Below are 20768 nucleotides of genomic sequence, written 5' to 3' on the forward strand. Positions count from 1 at the left end.
CAGAGTACTTATTAAACTTGACATTCATGGTATTGTCTCTAGGATACAGTGTGATTAATGGATTAAATGAATCTGTGTAATAATGTTGTTTTCATATTCACATTGTGAAGAATCCTCTCAAATTCTTCTCAAAAAGGAGCAAATGCTGATGCTACCAGAGCTTAAATGTTAAGTTGATTAATCGATCAGAAAAAATAATCTGGCTTCTTAATTTGGTGAATTTGCTGCTTTTCTTTGTCCTGTGCAGTCAGAAATCGAATATTTAATTTTAGACCTTAGATGGTCAAACAAATAGCTGTATGATGGCATCATCCTGATATTTTTTTGACCAGTTGAACAATTAATCCATTAATTGAGAAAATAATTTTAAGATTGATCAATAATGAGGATAATCTTTACTGGCGAGCTATGGGAATATCCTGATTTAAAGGAACAATTCGACACTCTCTTGCTGAGAGTTAGGTGAAACTGCACTCGCATGGTTGTACAATGAATATGAGGCTCCAGCTCACTAATTAACACTTAGGTTTTAACTTGATTTTGGGTTTTTTACAGTGTAAAAACAACAGTTTGCCTCTCTATGCCACTCTGGTGTAACATAGTTGTCTGCTCATCATTTTGTGCACTGAGAGGGGAAATCACTCCTAGTTGGCAAGCATTGGCTTGGATGAATTTTTAGTGCATTGGTTGTTTATGCATTAACTGGCAGCATTTTGCTAAATGTAACTATGGAATTCAAGCTCACAGGTCCTGTATGTGAAGAAACTCTCAATAGCATCTTCTGCAATACTGCCTGTGTAGTGAGACGGGTCAGCGTAATTGAAATTCAAGCCATGTATTATTTGTGCACATTATAGACTGGGAATATCTCAGTATCTCATGTTTCATTTTGTGTATACCCAAATACATGTCGACTGTAGAGGAAGTCAGAGTGAGGAAAACAGTCTCGTCTTGAAGCAGTGCGCTAAATCCTGTTAAACTCGGAGCTGCGGTGGGGACACGGTCTGCTTCCCCAGCCTCGCGGCGCTTTAGGGGGAGGACTGACAGAGCCGGTGGTTGAATGATTTGGGCGCAGAGGATGATTTGGCACCAATATTTCCTGATGAACTGTCGTTGGCTGAATATGAATACAAATGGGATTTGATTGGCTCTTAGAGCTTTCGGGAGAATGAGGCAGCAGCCCTGCAGCCTAAAGCAACGGTTCCAACTCTCTCCTACCTTTTACACCATGTCAATGAGTTTTCTAAACCCATTACTGTCACTCCCCAGTCTCTAAAATGAGTCATGCATGGGTAACAGTAAGATCTACTTAGATTAACTGTGACTGTGGCGCTCCTCTAATGCAGGTGGTCATTTGTAGGTGTGTACAGTGTGCCTCTTTTGTGGAGAATGAATTTGAAAAGGAGCTGCATGGGAGCAAAGATGCAAGGAGATGGTGACCATGGCAATCTCCCCCTCCCCCTCTGTGGAGTAAGCTTGTCTTTACAGAGAGTTGTGAATGAAAGGATTGTTAGAGACAGTGTACAGATAAATAGCGCCTATCTGATTTTATCTCCCGTGTCACCCGAGAAAGTGTTTGCAGCCCGACTGAGGAGACAATTAGAGAGAGGCCTTGATGCAGCAGGAGGCTGGGAATGACTCTCATCCAGGCATCTGATGTTTGTCACTGCTGTCTGCTCTGCTAACATATTGCATTTGTTCACTTTTGGGAGCCTTAAAATAGAAACATTTCTTGTTTCTGTTCTTGGAGACCACGCTCCCGATGGTATTGCTTCAGCCCACTTAAATCTGTTGTTGCTCTCTCTATTATTCTCCATGGCAGGAGGCCACGGAAAGGAATTATTTGTCGTTTATCATCCCTCCCTCTGCTGCCAGAAAGCCCCTCATCGGCACGGCTGCCGCGACCTTTGAGCTGCGGGATACGCTCCCTCTTGAGGTGATAGTTTGGATCCTCGGATGCTGCTCTGTCTCTGTGAACATACGTGGCAATGAATTTCAACACTACACCAGTTCAGCTCTGAAAGGCCACATGGACTCGCGCTGGTCTATGTGTGGGTTGCCATGGCTACACATCGAGGTGGATAAGGAGCGTCTGAGCCGGTCGTAGTGCTGCAGAGTTCTGTCTTCCACTGATATCTGCCGATGAGGGGAGTGCGGGGGGGGGGGCTTCTCCATGCAGAGCATTAATGTGAGTGTAGTGCGCTAGCATGGGGATACGCTGCTGCACACCAATTATGACTAACATATTCAGGAGACACAGCCGACGACGCTGTGTGCTGCAGGTACGTGTGCCAGTTGCTTTTTCGTATTCAAATCCCTTGACTTAAAATATGACTGACAATAAGTTTTGGGGGATTATTAGCTTGTCTGGGTTTCGCTGCTGATTGACCCAGTTTCCCTGCAAGATGGCATTATGTTTGGCAAGGATTTTGGGGGAGGGGGTCACGTGCTCGGTGTCACCATAAAAATATAAATGGAGGATTTGTGTGCCACTGTCGAGCCAGTGCTGTAGTCTTGAAGGCTGCACATGCAGAATAAATCAAGATGAAAGCCAGAAAGCCAGCCATTTTCCACTGGTGAGTGATGCACATTGAAGCTGGAAAATCTTTAAAGAGTTCAGTAATGAGACCTGCGTCGCTCTTGAACTCACTGACTGTCCTCTAACCAAAAAAAACTCTCATGCTTCCCTCACATGAACTCTGAACCCTTGGTTGCATTTCTCTCATGGCATGAAATTGAAATCCCGCAGTGTGTGTGTGTGTGGGGGGGGGGGGGGGGGGGGGTGTTCTCCCACGTACAGCCATCTTCCTCCCTCACATCCTCAAATGTAATTGGGTCGTGGAGGATGAGAGACACAGGAGAGGAGCAACAGTGGGAATTGTCTGGTGGCTGATGGCTGAGCATACTAACATGCTAGACGATGCTGGAAATCACACACTTTAGTCTGAGTCTCAAAGATAAACGGCATTTACAGCAGGGGCATCTGAAAATATGGTGGGGTTTTTCCACTAGTTTTAAAAAAGAGACATTTTGATTTGATTAAAAAAGAGATAAAAACTAGCTGAACTAGCACACAAATAGGACTGCAAACTGTCATGAGGCTGATCTGTAGTATCTATATTATCACATCAGCCTTCCTGCTGCGATTGGCCGACTGCACAGACATATCTGAGTTATTGATCGACCTTGGTCAGGTTCACCTTAACAAAGTGCTGCAGCAGAGTGCGAGAAAATAAGTTCTGCAATCTTGCAGAAAAATAAAAATGGGTAACTAAAAGCAATGCATAAATGTTTTGAATTGTATGAATGCAAACTTGACTGAATTGAATTTAAAAAAGTTACATATTATAGTTATTTTTAGCAGTAGTAGTATTACAGTATGTACATTTTCATCTGTTAAAACATTGTATTGTGTTTAGTGAAACAAAGCCCACTGTTACATACTTTACTCAACCTAATGCTGTTTCCACTTTTCTGTCTTTGTACTTCTTCTTTGTCTTTTGGCGCTGAAGGAATGCCATTTCGTGCCCCCTTGTACTGAGATTTGTTTATGGAGTGAATGACAAATTCTACCTCAAACCCTGAGCCTGAAGAAAGAGACAAAGCCTAAACATCAACAGTCTCGGATCACTGTGTCTTTTGTGGATTTCCGTGTGCAGCCGCAGATCCACCACAGCCAGTGTATTTTCTCCTCGCGGAGGAGCAGTTCGTTCAAAGGTACGATGAAGGAGTGGGCACATCCGATTGGCCTTTCTCAGCAATTTGGTCACAGTGGATTGATAATATGAATGAATGTGAATTGTGAGTGCTTTGTTAACAGCATGCAGAACTTTGATATCTGTCATGCATCTGGTGTGAATAACTCGATGGTGTGATTCCCTCTCAGAAATATCTGTTGCATATTTCCAGTGAGAGATACTGCAACCGAAAGTAAAACAGTTTTAGAGGAGAGCGTGGGGGATTTCTGTGGCAGGAATGTGAGCAATTGACCATTGTTTGAGTGGTAAATACTTCCATTACATGTCACCTCTCCGTTTTCCGTAAAGCACAAGCAAACAGGTCCTTTGTAAAGTAGTGCAATTCATAGTGAGACAATCCTGCACAGAGACCCATTTACCCAGCATCCTCCATGCTGTTACACACTGAAACAGCTCAGAGCTTCTGATGAAAGCTGTCACTGATGCTGTCAGGTCATGTCTGACAACATTATGCTGCGCCGCTTTCTATACCGTGCACAGGTGCTTTGGGAATAGTGATGCCTTTATAATAAGTCTTGTTCCTATGGTAACCAAGATGGATGTTTCTTTGTGGAAGATCCTCCTGTTTGTTTGGTTCAGACAGCGGCGAAGTCGACTCTATCTGCCTGCGCGACCGTTTGCCTGAGTCAATTCACAAAGAAAGGGAGTGAATGCAAACATAACCTGTGATCTCTTTGTCGGGTTTGTTTGACGGACGCATGAAGGTGGATCCTCTGACTCTTCGTGCCCGTGCACATACATTATTCCATTGAACGTTGCCCTTTGATGACAGCGTTCCAATCCTTTCATTAAGCTCTTGAACTGCAGCGCTGTATCCCATTGACTTAATAGCAGCAGGGTAGGCAGACATCACAGTGCATGATGGGTGTGGCAGTGGTGCTGCTCCTAGCTAGCCTCCACTCTCTCTGTGATGTCCTCCTGGTTCCAAATAAAGGGTGAAACCCTCGTGGGAACCGGTCTGCCTCAGCTGCTCGGCAGCTTTAACGCGGCACTGCCCCTCTTCAATGAATTATGTATTTCTCATTGAGATTCAGAGGGCTAATTAACATGTCAGACCCGACCAGCGGCGTGATATCGCGGGATTTATCTTTATCCTGTGGTGCCTTATTTTACCACAGGTGCTCTGGCTTCACCTTTCCTGCGCTGATCTCCTGAAATGTTCCAGAAAGGTGGGCCACATACGCTGCTCTTCTTTTCTCATGCTTTTTTTTCTCCCAAGCTTCATCGGTAATTACAGCAGAAATTGCCGCTTTTCACCCCGGCTCTGTTTCTCGGTTAGTGCTGTGGCTCTGCCTGCAGTCAAGTCACTCCCATGATGCATATGCTCGACATGTTGCGTCTTTGAATTCCTTTCAGCTGTACCTGTGCAGCTGAGTCTGCCTCCCACTGCTGCCTGGCAGTAATTGAATTTGGGGCCTCTTGGGTAGATAGAGGAGACGTGTGGGAGGGAGAGTGAGGATGAATGAAGCGAAGATTGAGGGAGGGACATGAGTGTGTGTGAGAGAGAAAAAGAGAGTAAAATCTCAAACCGGTAGCCCCAGCTGCACATATGTCTGCTGGAAAGGTATTGACCTGACAACACGCACCCCTCCACCCCTCATTATTAAAGTGGGAACTGTTGCATAAGATACCATTGAGGATAGCAAACCAGACGATTTCATGTGTCCTGGAGCAACAGCACAGCCAAACTCACGAAGCTGAGCGAAGGTTTTTGCTTCCTCGCCGTGTTTGGGCTCCTTTGAGCTTCGGTCTGGACGTCCAAACTGTTGAGCTTTTTCTCTGGCTGTCTCTATTGATAAGTGATGTGCGGAAGTCCAGCGCTAAAAGAGTGAAAACTCTGTCAATGGGGGCCATTGTGGGAATGCCCCTTAATAGATATCAAAGGATTTGTCCCGGGGGTCATCCGCTTTCACACAACCAGTGGGGGTTGGTCATTTCTGGGTGTTTCAGGTCTCTAGAGTCTCTCAACAGCAGCAAATGACTGCTTCAGAGTGTCTGTCATTGCAAGGGCTTGCAGAATAGATGCCTCCAGCAGCCTGTTGTCAAAGTCATAATTAATCCTTCCTGTTTTGTGTCCTTGTGAGCCGCAGAAGCTGAATAAGAGGGTCAGCTATAAGTGCTGGTATATATATTTAGTTCAATTCATATTCTGCACATCATCTTACAGTTAAAGATTTTATTTTGATACACATACGATCCTGGTGTAATTCTCTTATGTGTGTGTACATTTTCTTTATTCTATAGATGCGTGCTTGTGTTTTAAAGTGGTGTGATTGGGGTTGATTGTTTTATGGTTGTGTTTTTACATTTCAGCTGGAGACACAGGTCTCATGGTTTTAATGTGACTCACTTGCTTTATTTCATTTAGGTCCATTACAAAACAACATTGTCTGGGTGCTTGTTCACATAAGCGCAGTTGACCTCCTTTAAGCAGAGAGGCAGCATGGAAACATTTAGCCTAATAGAGATATATTTGGTTAGTGAAATTACGCTTGAACGACTGCGATGTAAGTGAAGCGATTACACTGTTTTATGTGAATCATGTGGTTTAGATGAGATTGTTGTTAGTAGTAGAGTCAAAGTGTTCATGCTGCGTAACCAATACGGTGATTTTCTTTAGCTGAAATTAGGTCATGACAGCAGATGAAGGTGGATATACAGCATACAAGTAATATAAAGACAGGTTATAGAAATGTTTATGCAAAACAGAGAAATTATTTAAACAAACTGAGATATTTGTCATTTTTGAAGCAAAAAGGCAAAACCGGTTCCAGCTTCTCAAACCTGTTTGTCTTAGTTAGAAATAAATTGAATATCTTAAGGTTTTGGTTTTCCTCGTAAATTCAAGACATCACTGTGGCCTCTGAGGAATTGTGAATGCCATTTTTTCACCGTTGTTTTTAACATTTCATACACTAAATCATGATAAAATAAATGAATAAATAAATGATTGTTTCAGCCCTTTTATGTGCTGCTGAATGCTGAAAGTGACAAAGTGATTGCTTTCGCATATTGTCAATATAAATAAGTATATTGTTGTTCGGAAAGTGACAATGAAAAGGAAAAATGTATCAGACGGTCCGAGCTAAGTTCCTGGTAATTTGTCCAGAAATAGCCTATAAGCTCTGTTTACTGGCCAGTGTAAGCAGGTTTTATCAATCAAATGTGAAGGCAGCATTTTGTATGTCAAGTTCCTGCACAAATCATGTCACAAAGATGGCCTTTTGATCCAATCCCCTGATCTTAACCACGTCTAGAGCAGGGTAGCTATGCTGCATACTGAAGGTTACCATGGGGATCTTCCGTTGTTAAAAAGTGAGCCGGCATTGTGTAACTCAAAGCTCGGGTGTTGCACCCAGCATTGGCTTGCTAACCTCACTCAGCCAGACAAACCTCAGACCTGCATTCAAACCCAAAACAGCAAAACCCACTGCTTGTGTTTTAAACCTCTTACTCGCAGAAACACTCATGCTCACTTCTCATCTATTGTTTATGTGATGTTAGATTAGTCAGAGTGGGTGGTTCAGTCTCTGAGAGCCCTTAGACCCCAGCACTCAGAAGCACAAGTCCAGGGTCCCCACTTCCAGAGCCAGGTTTGTGTGTGTGTGTGTGTGTGTGTGTGTGTGTGTGTGTGTGTGTGTGTGTGTGTGTGTGTGTGTGTGTGTGTGGTGGGGTGGCAGCGATATACTGTTTCAAGGTTAAGCATCAAGCTATGCACCCTACATTTGCTTGTCTATTGTATTGAATTCTACCATATTAGTGTTATTAAAGAATATAGGTATAATAAAGTATAATAAAGCATTTGTTCAACCACAAAAACCCTTCTGTTTTCATTCCTTGAAGGGTCATTATGACTGCTATTTATAATAATAATAATAATTGTGTTATACCTTATGCTGTGGTACCGTGAAGCCACGATATTTAGTGAGATGAAACTGTAAAAATTTCTTTCCGTCACAACCTCAGCATGTAGTAGACACATCCGTGCTAGTTGGCCTCACTAACCTTATAGCACATAGAAATGGTTTTGGGTGTGCTTCAGAAGCCATGAACAGGGTGTGGCGTTTGCACCCCATGTATTTTAGCTACCAGAAACCGTGGTTATGGTCACAGTAATTGCATCATTATTACATGGAGAGATACAGCTGAACACCGTTCCTCCAAAAGTAGAGCACACATTACACCATATAATCATTAATATGGCTTCATTTTATGTGAGATAATTACTTACTGTTTAACCTTAACCACATGCTTGCCTTCAGCTCCAGATGATTCCTCTATTTTTTTTTGTCCCAGAGATTAGGAATCACATTTTTCTTTATGTTGCCATGGTTACTGGTCTTGCTCTGTCTTCCAGTGGAGAGGAATTGGTATTCTGTAGTCACAGAGGCCTGAAGTCCTGCCGGACCCGGTGGCCTGCAGACACGGAGCAACAGCTGCCCTCACAGAGGCTCTGACTGCTCTCGCATTTGTTTGCCTGGCTTGTGTTTGTTCCCGAGTTCGCCGGCGACAACCTTAAATGTGAGTTTTCACCTCAGGACAGCGTCCACATTTGTCACGCTATGGAGAGCCAGCGCGAACACCACAGGGTTGTTCACGAAGAGGGATGGAGGTTTTAACTGTGCTGCATTAAAATGGGCTGTTTAATGCTGTAGTGAATGTGTCAAAGTCACTTGACACCAGGACCAAACTGTTCAGGTTAGTGCCAGGTTAATGCCAGTCTCATGCTTCTCAAGCCGGGTCTCTTTCCACCAAGCTTAGTTTTGTTTTTGTTTTTTTTATCAACTGGTGCTTTGCTTCAGCGCAGCTGTTCAATTGCACACAAAGGAAAAAAAACTACAGCTGTTTAGCCAACTAATGTTTCAGCTGTGTATTGGGTGGGTTGACATTCATGGTCCCCAGAGGATGAACCCCATTGATTTTGGCTGATTTTTCCTGTAACACCACCATGAGGCTCAGAATTATGGTTTTGACTGACATGTCTTAACAGTTCCTGGATGGATTGCCTTGAAATCTGATATATTTGGTTACTTGTGTTTTGTGCTAATTAGCAGGTGTTAGCATGCTAATGCATAATGTTTTTTTCCCAGGAGTGTTCTGCCAAGTCCTGCCGCATTAGGTTGTGATTGGCGGGGACACTGTCGTTGGCTGGTATTCAAAAAAGGCAGAAAGCCTTTCTACCAGAAAGCTGCTTCACCCAGGAGATGGCTGTTCGTGTCCCGTGTGAAACAAAAAAGTCAATGTTGACTCATTATTTTAACCCACATCGTGATCTTACCCTAAAGCTAACCAAGCAGTTTAAGTGCCCAGGTAGAAAAACGAAAGTCAACATTGGCTTTTGGTTTTCACATGATCCACAAACTTCAGTTTCCTCAGTCAAACTCCTCCCGGCTCAACCCAGGCTTTTTATACCACATCACATGTCTTAGTATCGGCTTTCTGCCAGAAAAAGCTTTTCTTAGCTAATCACAGTACTGCAGGACAGGACCAGGCAAAAAACTCTTGGGATAAAAATAACGCTGTTAACACACAACACATCAGACATGCTAAACATTAGCATGTTAGCACGCTGGTGTTAGCATTTAGCTCAAATGTCTTTTTATAAGCACAACCTTGCAGAGAGGCTAGCATGCCTGTTAGTGTTGTTACACTCTGAAAATGCTTAAGTTTTTTAAAAAAAATCTTCAGCAGGAATATCATATGGTGTGCATGCATGCATGTATGTTTGCGTGCGTGCATGTTCCAGGAAAAAGACACTGATTTCAAACCTGTTGCTGTCTCATCCATCGTGGCCAGAAACACTAATGACTGCACCGTTTGGCTTCAGAGATCATCTCGCTTGTCATAGCAGCAGACATCATGGGTGCTCTTTTCAAACCGAGAGTGCTTTCTTGGCTGTTGACCTTAATCCTCTGGTCTGAGGCTCTTGTCTCTACATCTGCGTCCTCTAAGGTCAGCTGTATACTGACGGGGAAATCCCAGCACACGCTCACACTGGCCAACTAATAACGAGAGGTTCATTGTGAATACATTCAAATTTTTAAATACGGTCTTCAGCTTATTGATTTTTGGCTTCTGGGAATCCCTGGAGATAGTTTTTCTTGCAGCTATTGACTGGATATTTTTAATTGAAAAGGATTAGCCTGTCTTTGGTTTTGATCCAGTTGCTTTTAACCTCATATATTCTACAAAATTAGACTATTTGTCGATGCAGGTTTGGCCCCAGTGGATGCCACCGTGTGCAGACTGTGTAAATAGACCTACATAGTCTGTTCCGGGTTATTGCTGCACATCAGAAGGAGCTAAAGCAAATTTTCCTGTGTGTGTGGGATGAAATTTGGCCATATTTGACAACATTTAGGATGTCAGGTAACTGGACTACATCACAGGGCAGAGGGCCTCTGGATTTGCCGCTCTGAGGGCTAAGTAGTTTAAGGCTAATCTCGAGGAGGCCGATTGATTGGCCTCACCAGTAAAGCAGCATGTGCAGCTGTCATTATTTATTACTGGTGGAGATTATGGGTAAGGGAACGTGCAGCAGAACAGGGCCGACAACAGACACATTCCTCAAGAGACCTGCCTGCTCCAGAGCTGGAGAGAGTCTCTTTTAACACCACACAAGCCCCCAAGTGTCACCTTCTTCACTTCAGTGAAGAAACCTGTGGTGGTCTGCATTGAGGTGGCGAAGCAGAAAGCTGCTTCTGTGTTGAGGCCACACGTTGTCTCCGGACAGCAGCTGGTTCCCTGCTGTCAGTCAGGAAAAGGTTTCTCTTTGGCACTGTGGCCAGTTTGAGTCAGGCTGTGAGTTTCAAATGGACTGAAGAAATATTTAAGTCATTAAATACAAAAGAAAATAATCATTATTTTCATGATGTGGATAAAGTCATCTGTCGTGGTATATTTAGCCTTTAATGCCAGAATGATTGGTTCTTTCCTCCATTAGTAAATGGACTGAAAATGAATTTGTCAACTATTTTGATGATGGATTCATTCTTTCATTTATTTCCAAAGCAAAAATCATATTTTTTTTTTTGTTGGTTCCAGCTTCTAAGTTGTGAGTGTTTGCCGATTTTGTCATATATGATAGTATATTGAACATCTTCTGGTTTTGGACAGTTGGTCGAACAAAAGAAGCATTTTGAATATGTTGCTTTGGACTCCTAGAAATGATATTGCCCCCCCCCCCCTTTTTTTTTTGTTTGGTAATTTATGCCTTTATTAGATAGCAGACAGTAGAGAGATGACAACAAACAGAGGTGAGACAGATGGGGAATGACATTCAGCACAGGATCAAAGTGCCATTTTTTAAACTATTTTGTCACATTTTCATTCAAAATTCTGAATCAGTCAGACAAAGAAACAGCTGAGTAATCAACCTCAGTTGTTGTTTTGTGTGGTATTGTGATATCGACATATGTCATGTTATCTAAGAAGTGCAACTAATTGATTTACAATATTACAACTAGCTGATACACACAGAGATATTAAAGGGGCAGATAGCTCTATGTAGACAGTATGGCTAATTTCTATTTATTCATATATCACATCGCCCACACCAGCCCAAATCAAACCTAATGTTGAATCACAGTTTAAATTTTTTGGTATCCAACCTCTCCCATGTTTATGTGCTTTAGTTTGTTGTAGCTGCTGCCTTTGCATCTCTGTGTGTTGGGATTTTTCTGTGGCTGTGAAGCCAGGATCTACATATTAATTACGTTCCTAATCATGCTTATGCACCATATCTTAATGGCGTCCCATATTCTGACTTCTGCTCTCTCTGTTGTTCTCTCTCTCTCTCTCTCTCTCTCTCTCTCTCTCTCTCTCTCTCTCTCGATCCCTCCAACACACACACACACACACACAGAGCACATAAGCAGACATCACGGTGATTATGTAGATCAGTGTGTCTGCTCCAATATTAGCGAGCTGCTGTTTATACAGGCAGGGTGGCACATTTGCTTATACTTAATTAACACACCTTGGATATTAATGTGTCTCATCTGTTTTGTATCAGATGAGTACGTGTGGGGTTGAGGGATGCTAAAGTCTACCTGGTCTGTCACTGATCTGTCTGAACTAATGCCCCGATCAGCAGCTGTTCATCTGCCTCTGAAACATACTCCGATGTTCATTCGAGATTTCGGATATTGTCTTGCGCTCCCGCCAGTGTCCACGCTCAAAAATTTCCATCTCAGGGGGAAGTGTCACGCTCAGTGGAGACGTAAATGATCCCAGTGTGTACTGGCTTGGTTTGCTGGGAATAGGCACATGAAACTGGGAGGCTGAGCTGCTCGGTTTGTGCTTCGGCTTGCTGGACTGTGACAGATTGTGGATTGGATTTGACTTTTTAGTTTTTCCAGCTTGTTATGCAGACGAATGATGAGGACTTAACACAATTATGGAAGCATTTCTGTTTTTGCTTGTTTTCTTGGTTTTGTGGCCTGTGTCCTGATCTTTCCATCAGTTTGAGATTAATTTAAGATTGCTGTTCTCTGTTCTCTGTTCAAACCCCATGAGGCGTTTGTTTACACTGATTTTTGATGTTTTAGCACACACGACTGTCACATCTATTTATAAAACCTCAGCTTGCGATACTGCCATAACTGTATTATCCATAATATGATGCCTTTGATTCATCTCTGATGTATTCTATACGAACACTATCTGTCCTGAGGGCTAAACGAGGCATGCTTAGAGCCTACTGACCATTAAATCAATCCAAATCATTAAGAATTACCTCTTTGACACACTTTGTGTTCATATTATATATGAAAGGCTTGTCTGTGTCTTGGCCCGACCTTGAGGGAGTTGTCTCCCACAGTTACACTTAATTAATCTCTTAATTAACCTATTGATTGCTTTCACAGTTACAGTGCTCTACAGTATTCACAGCTCCATGAGGGATCTCTTAATTCTGCAGGTGGTTCCCTTTGCACAAGAATGACACACACACACACACACACACACACACACACACACACACACACACACACACACACACACACACACAGAAAACGGTTGTTGCTATTAATTTTTTTTCAGTAGATTTCCTACATATTCCACAATGACATTATATATTCGTTTTAGAAGCTCACTACCTTTACCTGGAAATATCTGAAAAGATTTGATATTACGACATTTTTTTGTTTTGTGTTCAGTACTGCTGTACCCGATAAAGAGCCAGTTTAGGCTTAAAATATGATAAAGTAAGACACTTTAAAGGGAACATCTACAGTTTTAAGACACCTGGATAAGATGGTGAGTGTGTGTTTTGCATACAGATAGAAATAAATATATATATCCTGATGTATAACTGAACTGAACATGGCTGTGAAGGATTGCTTTTGTTAGTGGTAAAATTGCATTTTTGCAATTGTTAAAGTCTTTTCATGTCATTTAATTGTTGAACATTTTCAATGGTAATATGGTAATAGCAGTTTAAAATGTATTATTCAGTTTTTCAGTCTGCTTTTATCAAGCTAAACTAAATGTGGAGTTTTTGCCTAATGTGAAGTGACGCATCCTCCCCCTGAGTGACAGTAATCCTCAGCTCTGGGAAGGGGTGGTAGTGGAGAATAACCAGCATGGGTCCAGAATTTGAAGCGCTCTGAAAGGGATTCAGGCAGATGAAGGAAAAAGAGGCCAATCTTTTTGGTAATTCCAGCTGCCTTAAAACCCCCACTTGCTCTCTGCTCATTTTAATGATACTCCAAGTGAGGCTCAGGCATGATCGAGTTTTGCATCAGTGTATGTTTAACATAACACCCTGACTTACTTTTTGCAAGGATAGCAAAACATGCCGACATGTTTGGTTGAATCTCTCTGCAGCCGCTCGTTTAGAGTCCGCACTAATGATGCAAACCCACAACTATTAGATCTATCTTCTGATTTATGGTGCCCTGGCTAACAGTGGGAGGTCCTCGTACAAATGCACAGAGCTATGCACTGTTAAGTATTCAGCAGCACAACGGTCACAACAGGACACTTAATTATTCTTTATGCAAAATCAATATGTTTCTAGCAGCCCAGACACACTCTGAGGAGGGCAGGCAGGCAAATTGGGGAAAATGTCCAAGGGAGGAGGAGGAGGAGGAGGAGGAGGAGGAGGAGGAGGAGGAGGAGGAGGAGAAGGTGGCTGTTGAGGGTAGCTACCTCCATCTCAGCCTCAACCCCTATTGAATCCAGAGGACATTATTTTCATGGTTGTCCTCTCGGGGCCCGGAGGCTGGCCTACTGTGACAGAATGACTCTGACAGCTGCGGCAGCCCAATCATCACTTTTCCTTTCATTTCATTTTGTGTTGATATTTTTTCATCTGCAGCTTCGGTGTTTTGGAAGAAAAAAAACAAAGGAGGACAAAACCTTGATTCTGATATAATTTAATTACTCGGTATTTTCTGTAAACATAACTCCACTGTGAACTAAATATGGAGCGAGGTGAAACACACCGCGTTTCAGTTTCAGCTTCAGCTGTAATTATATGTAAGCTGCTCTAATTATGAACACACTGATTCAAACATATGCATGGTCACACAGCCGTATGTGCTGAGAGGGTGTGCAGGTAATTTGACAGGATTATCAGTAGGTTTGCCTCCCTCCACTGTTCTCTCTTTGTCAGCTTCCTGCTGTAGTCGAGTCACCCTGGGAACCTCTGCAGCACAAGACCTGAATCTCAATGAGCTGTAGCTGCCACTGACCTCTCTGTCCTGCTCTTCCCTGACAGTGCACGGGATATACCTGCTCACGAAAGTACACACCTCACAAACACACGCAAATATGCCTACATGTGCTGAAAGGTACTTTAAATAGCCTTAATAGCTGTTTGGGTTTTTTTTTTTCTTTAATGGGCAGAACCCATGGGAATATGGGACGAGCAGCAAGTGCGGTCTTCACATATGTTTTCAATAACAGCACCGGAAGGATTCAGTGTGGGAATGTATCTGCTTGCTACTGTAAGCAGTTCTGTAATCTCAGCCCAGCCCTGAGCAGTGTTATTAGGAGAGCCACGGCTCACTTTAAAGGATCCAAAAACCATTGCTGGGGTTTTCCGCTGCTGCCACTTCACATGTCCAAAGTTGCGACTAGTCACACTGCAAGTCAGGTCTCCAAAAGTTGCTGGAGATAGTTGGATGCAAAAGGGACCTTTCCGCACTTCTCCATTTGCTTCATTCCCGTCATTAAATCACACAGTCTCTTTCATTTTTGACCTCGATCAGCCTCCTGTGATGTTGCTGAATGTCACAGTGAAAAAACCTCCCGTTGTGAGATGACTGCTCCATTATCTTTCAAGGTATAACAGAACCAGCAGGGGCCACTGGACCAGCGTGGCCAAAGACACAAGACAACAAAATGCAATCAAATTTTAAAATCCCTGCATGATAGCCTGTCAATGGCTGACCATGTGGCGTGAACAACATCATCAACTCCTACATTTCACTGCAACCATTACAACTCCCATATCCAACCAGCCATGATTCCCTTTGTTCTTTCTGTCCATGTAGAGCCTAAAGGCTTTGGCAGCCTGTTTACCACCCATGCCACCCACCCTCCTCACTCCCCCAAGCAAAGTTTAGTGATCACTGCCCACCCTGGCTTATTGCAAGTGAAGTGGGCCATACCAAAATCTCCTGGAGGGAAACAGTTGAGGGAACACAGAGCTGCTTTACACCTGACCTTTTTGGTTTTTTTTGCTGACAGGAGCTTACTAACAAGAGGTGGGGGTTGGGTTGGAGGGGGACTGTGAGTATTTGGTCTACCCTGAAGTGGAAACCCAAGCGGACATGTGTGTAGACATCGCTGTCATCTTTATTTAGCCTTACTCTGTCAGCCAGAGCATGTGGAGGTCATTGTAGCGATTCAAGCATGCTGGCGCTCGTGCACATGTAAACAGTAGTAGCATCCTATGAGCCCATGTTCAAACTTAATGAACCCAGACAGAGCCTCCCTACGAGCCTGACCTGGGACTGAGCCGGCTGAATCAGGCTGCATCGTCTCACTCGGGAATTGGCTGCTCCTATGTAAACTAGCTCCAGTGCTTTTATAGATAGAGGTCATAAAAGGGAAGATTGGTGGCATTTTCTTTGGCATTGCGGATGGTGACGGAAATGTCAGCTGCTGAGCATGATTTTTCCTTCAGACTGTAACCTCCCTGCTGGGGTAGAGGCCACACGACATGTATGGAGAGGGATGAGAAATCATGTGTCAGCTGCACGTCGGGGTGAAGACATCACAGCTCCTGCTTCGTCTGATTGTGCATGCACCTGTGTGATTGTCCATTTGCTGAATAATGTGATTAGCTTTTCCAGTACATGTATTTGTGCACAGTTGTCATGGTGAGAAATTGAACATTTTTGTATTGATTGTAGTAGTTTAGAGTCTAGATGAGTGGGTGATATAAAAAGACTGCAGGTGCTCCTACAATGAGTACAAATAAATGGTTCAATGAAATAGAATTAACAATTAACATTGAACAGATTAAGAATCTGTTGCCTTTGGAGATGTTGCTTCAGTTATCTAAATGAAACAGTTTAAGTTAGACGTTTACACAAGGGATGGTGATTCTAACAATCACCTTATCATTTATTGTCAGGTAAAAAGTGGCTATAATTAATAATATTATACCAGCTGAATCTGCAGCTTCCTTCGGCTTTATAGTGAGTTTTGGGTCATTGTTGAGCTGCCCGGACCACAACCTCACCGGTGTGGTTCACTTTCAAAGCTGTCGTAGCTTCATCTTTGACTGGTGTTTTCAGTGAAAAAGCTCTGTAAACCCACTATACACCACCTGCTCAGTGCTAAACAGCAGACAGGCTCAGTTGATGACTAACTGCTAAGGGTAGTGGAGCATTTAGCAGCTAAAGAGCCAAAAATTTCCCTCTGAAAGAAAAAAAAGAGAGCAAATATTGGACCTGCATTCATCAGGTGGCCACAAACACAAATGAATGACAATGTATAACCATAACCTCTGGATCTGTAAAAAAAAAAATCTATATATATATTGCTATAAACTTCAGCATATAAACTTTAAAGGGAATGATATGTCAGTGTTGGTTATTGCAGGTTTAAACATATGACAAAATACTTGCAAAGCTAACTACCGTTAACTAACTTACTCTTTGTAAAGTGCTAATTAGCAAATGTTAGCATGCTAACATACTAAGCTACCTGTGCTCATGGTAAACATTGTACCTGATAAACATCAGCTGTGTTAACAGTGCCATTTTGAGCTTGTTAGCCTGCTGTTAGCATGACATTAGCACTGATCTCAAGGCGGTGCCTCACACATCTGCTGGTCTGGCTGTAAACCTTCAGTATTGTGTTTAACTTTTGGCAGTTACATTTGGCAGCCATTACTAGCTATCAGTAAAATGTGCTATTGTGTGATGTCTGACGTGTCAAGAGTTCACCAGACATTGTGGCTGCATGGATGCTGCCAAGATGCTGTTATAAACAGACAATACGTCTTTTTCACTTGAGGCATGCTGACCTGTCACAGATGAAACAGGTGGAAATAATAAATTGAGTGATGGTTGAATTCCATGTAGCTGCTTCAGTTTCAGGGTCCAGGTATCGTGCAGGTATTGGCTCACTGTCGTGGCTTTTTGGGACACTTGGAAAGAATAACACCTGTGCTTTTCCTACTGTGACAAATCAAATCGGATGAAATGATCACTATGGACACCACTGTCCTCATGCTTCTTGTATTGTTATGCGTTTGTCAACTTTGTGATAGTTTGCGAACTTTCTTTATCCTTTTCAGCAGGTCATGCATCCATGTATATGGTAAGGTCTATAAAGGAATGGTCTTCCCAGTTTGGTATGAAACAACTTGACATGAACACCTTTGAGATGGACTTGACTTGAATGCCGGATATGCACCAGGTCTTATCATACAATTTCACTAATACTCTTGTGGCTGAATTGGAGCAAATCACTGCAGCCTGATTCCAAAATCTTGTGGAAAGCCCTCCCAGAGGCGCAGAGGCTGTTATATCAGGACATAAATCCCCATAGATTTATACTGAGATGTTTCACAACCACATAATATTTGGGTGCCCTCATGCTTTTTTGTGGAGTTAAGGTCGGAGTTGTACTAAGACGAGCGGGCCACTGACATTATACTATCAGTAGGTTGCTATGATACAACAAAGGTGCAACTTTCTTTCTTTTACCAGCTGAACATATATTGGTCTGTAATCAGGCTGCATGACCAGAGTTCAGTTGTGTAAGATGTTGCTCTTAAGCCAAGTTTCATCATTACACTGTAGCAGTTAGACTTTAGAGACTTGGACTGTGTGTCCTCTTGAGTGCCTGCGCCATGACGGCGGTCAATCTCTGTAACTTGTGCTTCATTAAGCGCAGCAATCTTGCTGTCTGCCGCAGCAGTGTCAAATGGCAGCACCATAACTCCAGTCTGCAACAGCTGCATTTAATCAAGCACTGCCTGGCTCTAATCAGCCTCTGCCTTACCCATCTCTGCCTGGCTCGTGGTCATTTTACACTGACAGCAGTTTTATAGGGCTGCATATGAGAGCGCTTCATAGCCTCCACTGTATTCAGCTCGGGTTCCTCTTGCTTTTCTTGTTCCTGCAGCCTCTATGGAGCACATTTGTTGAAGTCGGTGCAGAAAGCACAAGACACAAGAATTCATTCAGGGGTTGTTTCCCTGACTGGTTGCAGCGCTCTATTAAGAAGCAATGTGTGTGTATGGGAAGGGTGTGTTGTGGCTGATGGCCTCTTTCCCTCCAGCCTCCTTGTGGCCTCCCCCATCAACGCCGTCGCCATATGGAAACAGCTGGTCGTCGTTGGTAGGATGCCCTCTGCACTGCATGAGGCAGCCCGGAGAGAGACAGTGGTGCTACACACATGAAGGACAGACACAGGGAGGAGCTTTGAGGGTGGGGGGGCTTGTTTTGGGAAGATTACGAATTGGGTTGTGAAAGTGTAAACCCTCTCACTAAGCTGGTAGAGCTTAAGTTTTTTTATTCTCTAAGCATTAATAGGAACACAGACAGTGTCATTCTCTGCCTTTGAAACACTATATAGATTTACAGGCAGGCAAACCTCTTTGTTGTCGGATGAAAAGAGGATGTCAACTCAGTTCAGCTGTATGAAGGGAATTCTTGTGGCAATTTGTGCCTCAACAACTCGCTGTCCTTTTCTGCAAAAGCAGAGGAGAAACTGCTTCTTTGAAACATAGTCAGACACAGGCCTGGATCATTAGCCAACCCAGGGGCAACTGCTACTATAAACACTCTCATTCTTCAGCTCGTTCTGGTGCAAACCAGTCACGAGGAAGCAGCCAGGCAGAAAGTCTCTTGTTGTGCGCCTGACAGAGCTCTGTGTCTCCGAAGGGCGTTTATAACCAAAGAAGTCTTTCCGTGGAAATCCCTGACATTTATCTGACCTTGCATGGGAACGTTTCCCTCTCTCCAAACATGAGGTTTGTGTGTTGTCACTGAAGTCAGAATTGAGTCAGTCTTCAAAGTATTTATGTGTACTGTATGTCGGGGGAGTGGGGACAGAGATGGTCGGGGAGACTCTTTATCGCTGCCTGATACTGTATCAGCCTCAAAGGCCGCTGGTCCATCAGCAGTGACAGCGATGACACTGAAAACACCGATCAAAGACAGCGTCCAGCCCCCTGTAGCTGCAGTAGCTTTTTGTGGCCAACTGAGCTATTGAATGCCAGGATGGTAGGAGGGAGGACAGCAGAGGAATTTAGACAGCGTTGTCATCTATTTAGGTGACATTAACTACCACAGGGTTTGACAGGTCTACAAAGCAGAGCTCTTTTGTTTGTCGCTGCTCTTTTGTGTCAAAGTCTCATCGGTGGGGTTTCCTCAAGTTTGGATGTCCTTCGTTTAAGTAAGAAAATGAAATGTCACTTGGATCAAACTGCTGAGAACACAAGCTCAGAAATAGAAATGGTTACTGTAAATGGTCATTAAAAAGCCAGACAAGTGTCATTTTAACCGGAATTCTTTGTTGTTGTTTTTGTTCCAGCAAAAAGCCTCAGGCAAGGTGCTGTTTGACCTGGTGTGCTCCCACATGAACCTCATCGAGGGTGACTACTTTGGCTTGGAGTTTCAGAACCATCAAAAGATGATGGTGAGTGAGGGTGAAAATGAAAAAGTAAAATGGAGCATCTTCTTGCACATGTCAGAATTAGTTAAACCGTGTTTGTGTTTTTATCTTTTTCCCCCAGGTTTGGTTAGACCATATCAAGCCCATTATCAAGCAGCTCAGACGTGAGTGTTTCTAAATTGTTTTCTGCATTTTTTTAAGGCGTGTTTGTCTGTCAATGTGTCGCTGTTTCATTTGGAAAATATGGCTGTCAAATAAGAACAGCTATACAATAGGAACCCCTTGAATCTGTCACTTAAAGGAGGAAATATTCTTTGCACTTAATGCAAACAAAGTCCTATATTAGATGTACACTCAGTGGTCAGTTTATTAGAGGTGTTGATTCAACTTTATGGTGGATGTAGTTTGTGGTGCTGTTAAATCATGTTCCCTCATACTGAGAGTTGTGTCTGATTCGATGACTTACCCATTTCTATCAATGAGGGTAGAGTAAATAACAGCCTCTCAGTATAATGCAATATAATTCAAAAGCACAACAACCCGCATCCTCTTAAATGATCATAACATTGTATAAACACCTCTCTAAAACATTATGACCTTTGTGAAGGTTGGATTTATCGCAGCACTGTTGCATTAATCTGCATCGGTTTTATCTAGCTGTGCTTCTGCGCTGTTATAAAACCCATCTATCCCACACAGGACCGAAGCACACTATCCTGAGGTTTGCTGTGAAGTTCTTTCCTCCAGACCATGCCCAGCTGCTGGAGGAGCTAACTAGGTGAGCTCCTCTCCGCATAATTAAACTCCTTTTATCTCATGCATGTCTTCCAGTTGGCACTGAAGTGTGCATTTATAAACGACATGTTAATGCACGTGTAAATGACTTCAGCTGTGACTGAAAGTAATTGTGGAAGCATATGAAAC

General features: G+C 43.0%; 1 protein-coding gene across 3 annotated transcripts in view; it reads left to right on the plus strand.

Annotated features, from left to right (window-relative positions):
• Nucleotides 1-20768, plus strand: part of LOC139339961 (FERM, ARHGEF and pleckstrin domain-containing protein 1) — a 53442-nt gene that overhangs the window by 9828 nt on the left and 22846 nt on the right. For all 3 annotated transcript variants that reach the window (XM_070975435.1, XM_070975438.1, XM_070975437.1), the window contains exons 3-5: nt 19764-19868; nt 19966-20008; nt 20544-20622. In XM_070975435.1, the coding sequence (XP_070831536.1) occupies nt 19764-19868; nt 19966-20008; nt 20544-20622 (227 nt within the window). The remainder of the gene's footprint in view (nt 1-19763; nt 19869-19965; nt 20009-20543; nt 20623-20768) is intronic.

Source organism: Chaetodon trifascialis, chromosome 12 (genome assembly GCF_039877785.1).
Source record: "Chaetodon trifascialis isolate fChaTrf1 chromosome 12, fChaTrf1.hap1, whole genome shotgun sequence".
In the NCBI taxonomy this organism is placed as follows: Eukaryota; Metazoa; Chordata; class Actinopteri; order Chaetodontiformes; family Chaetodontidae; genus Chaetodon; species Chaetodon trifascialis.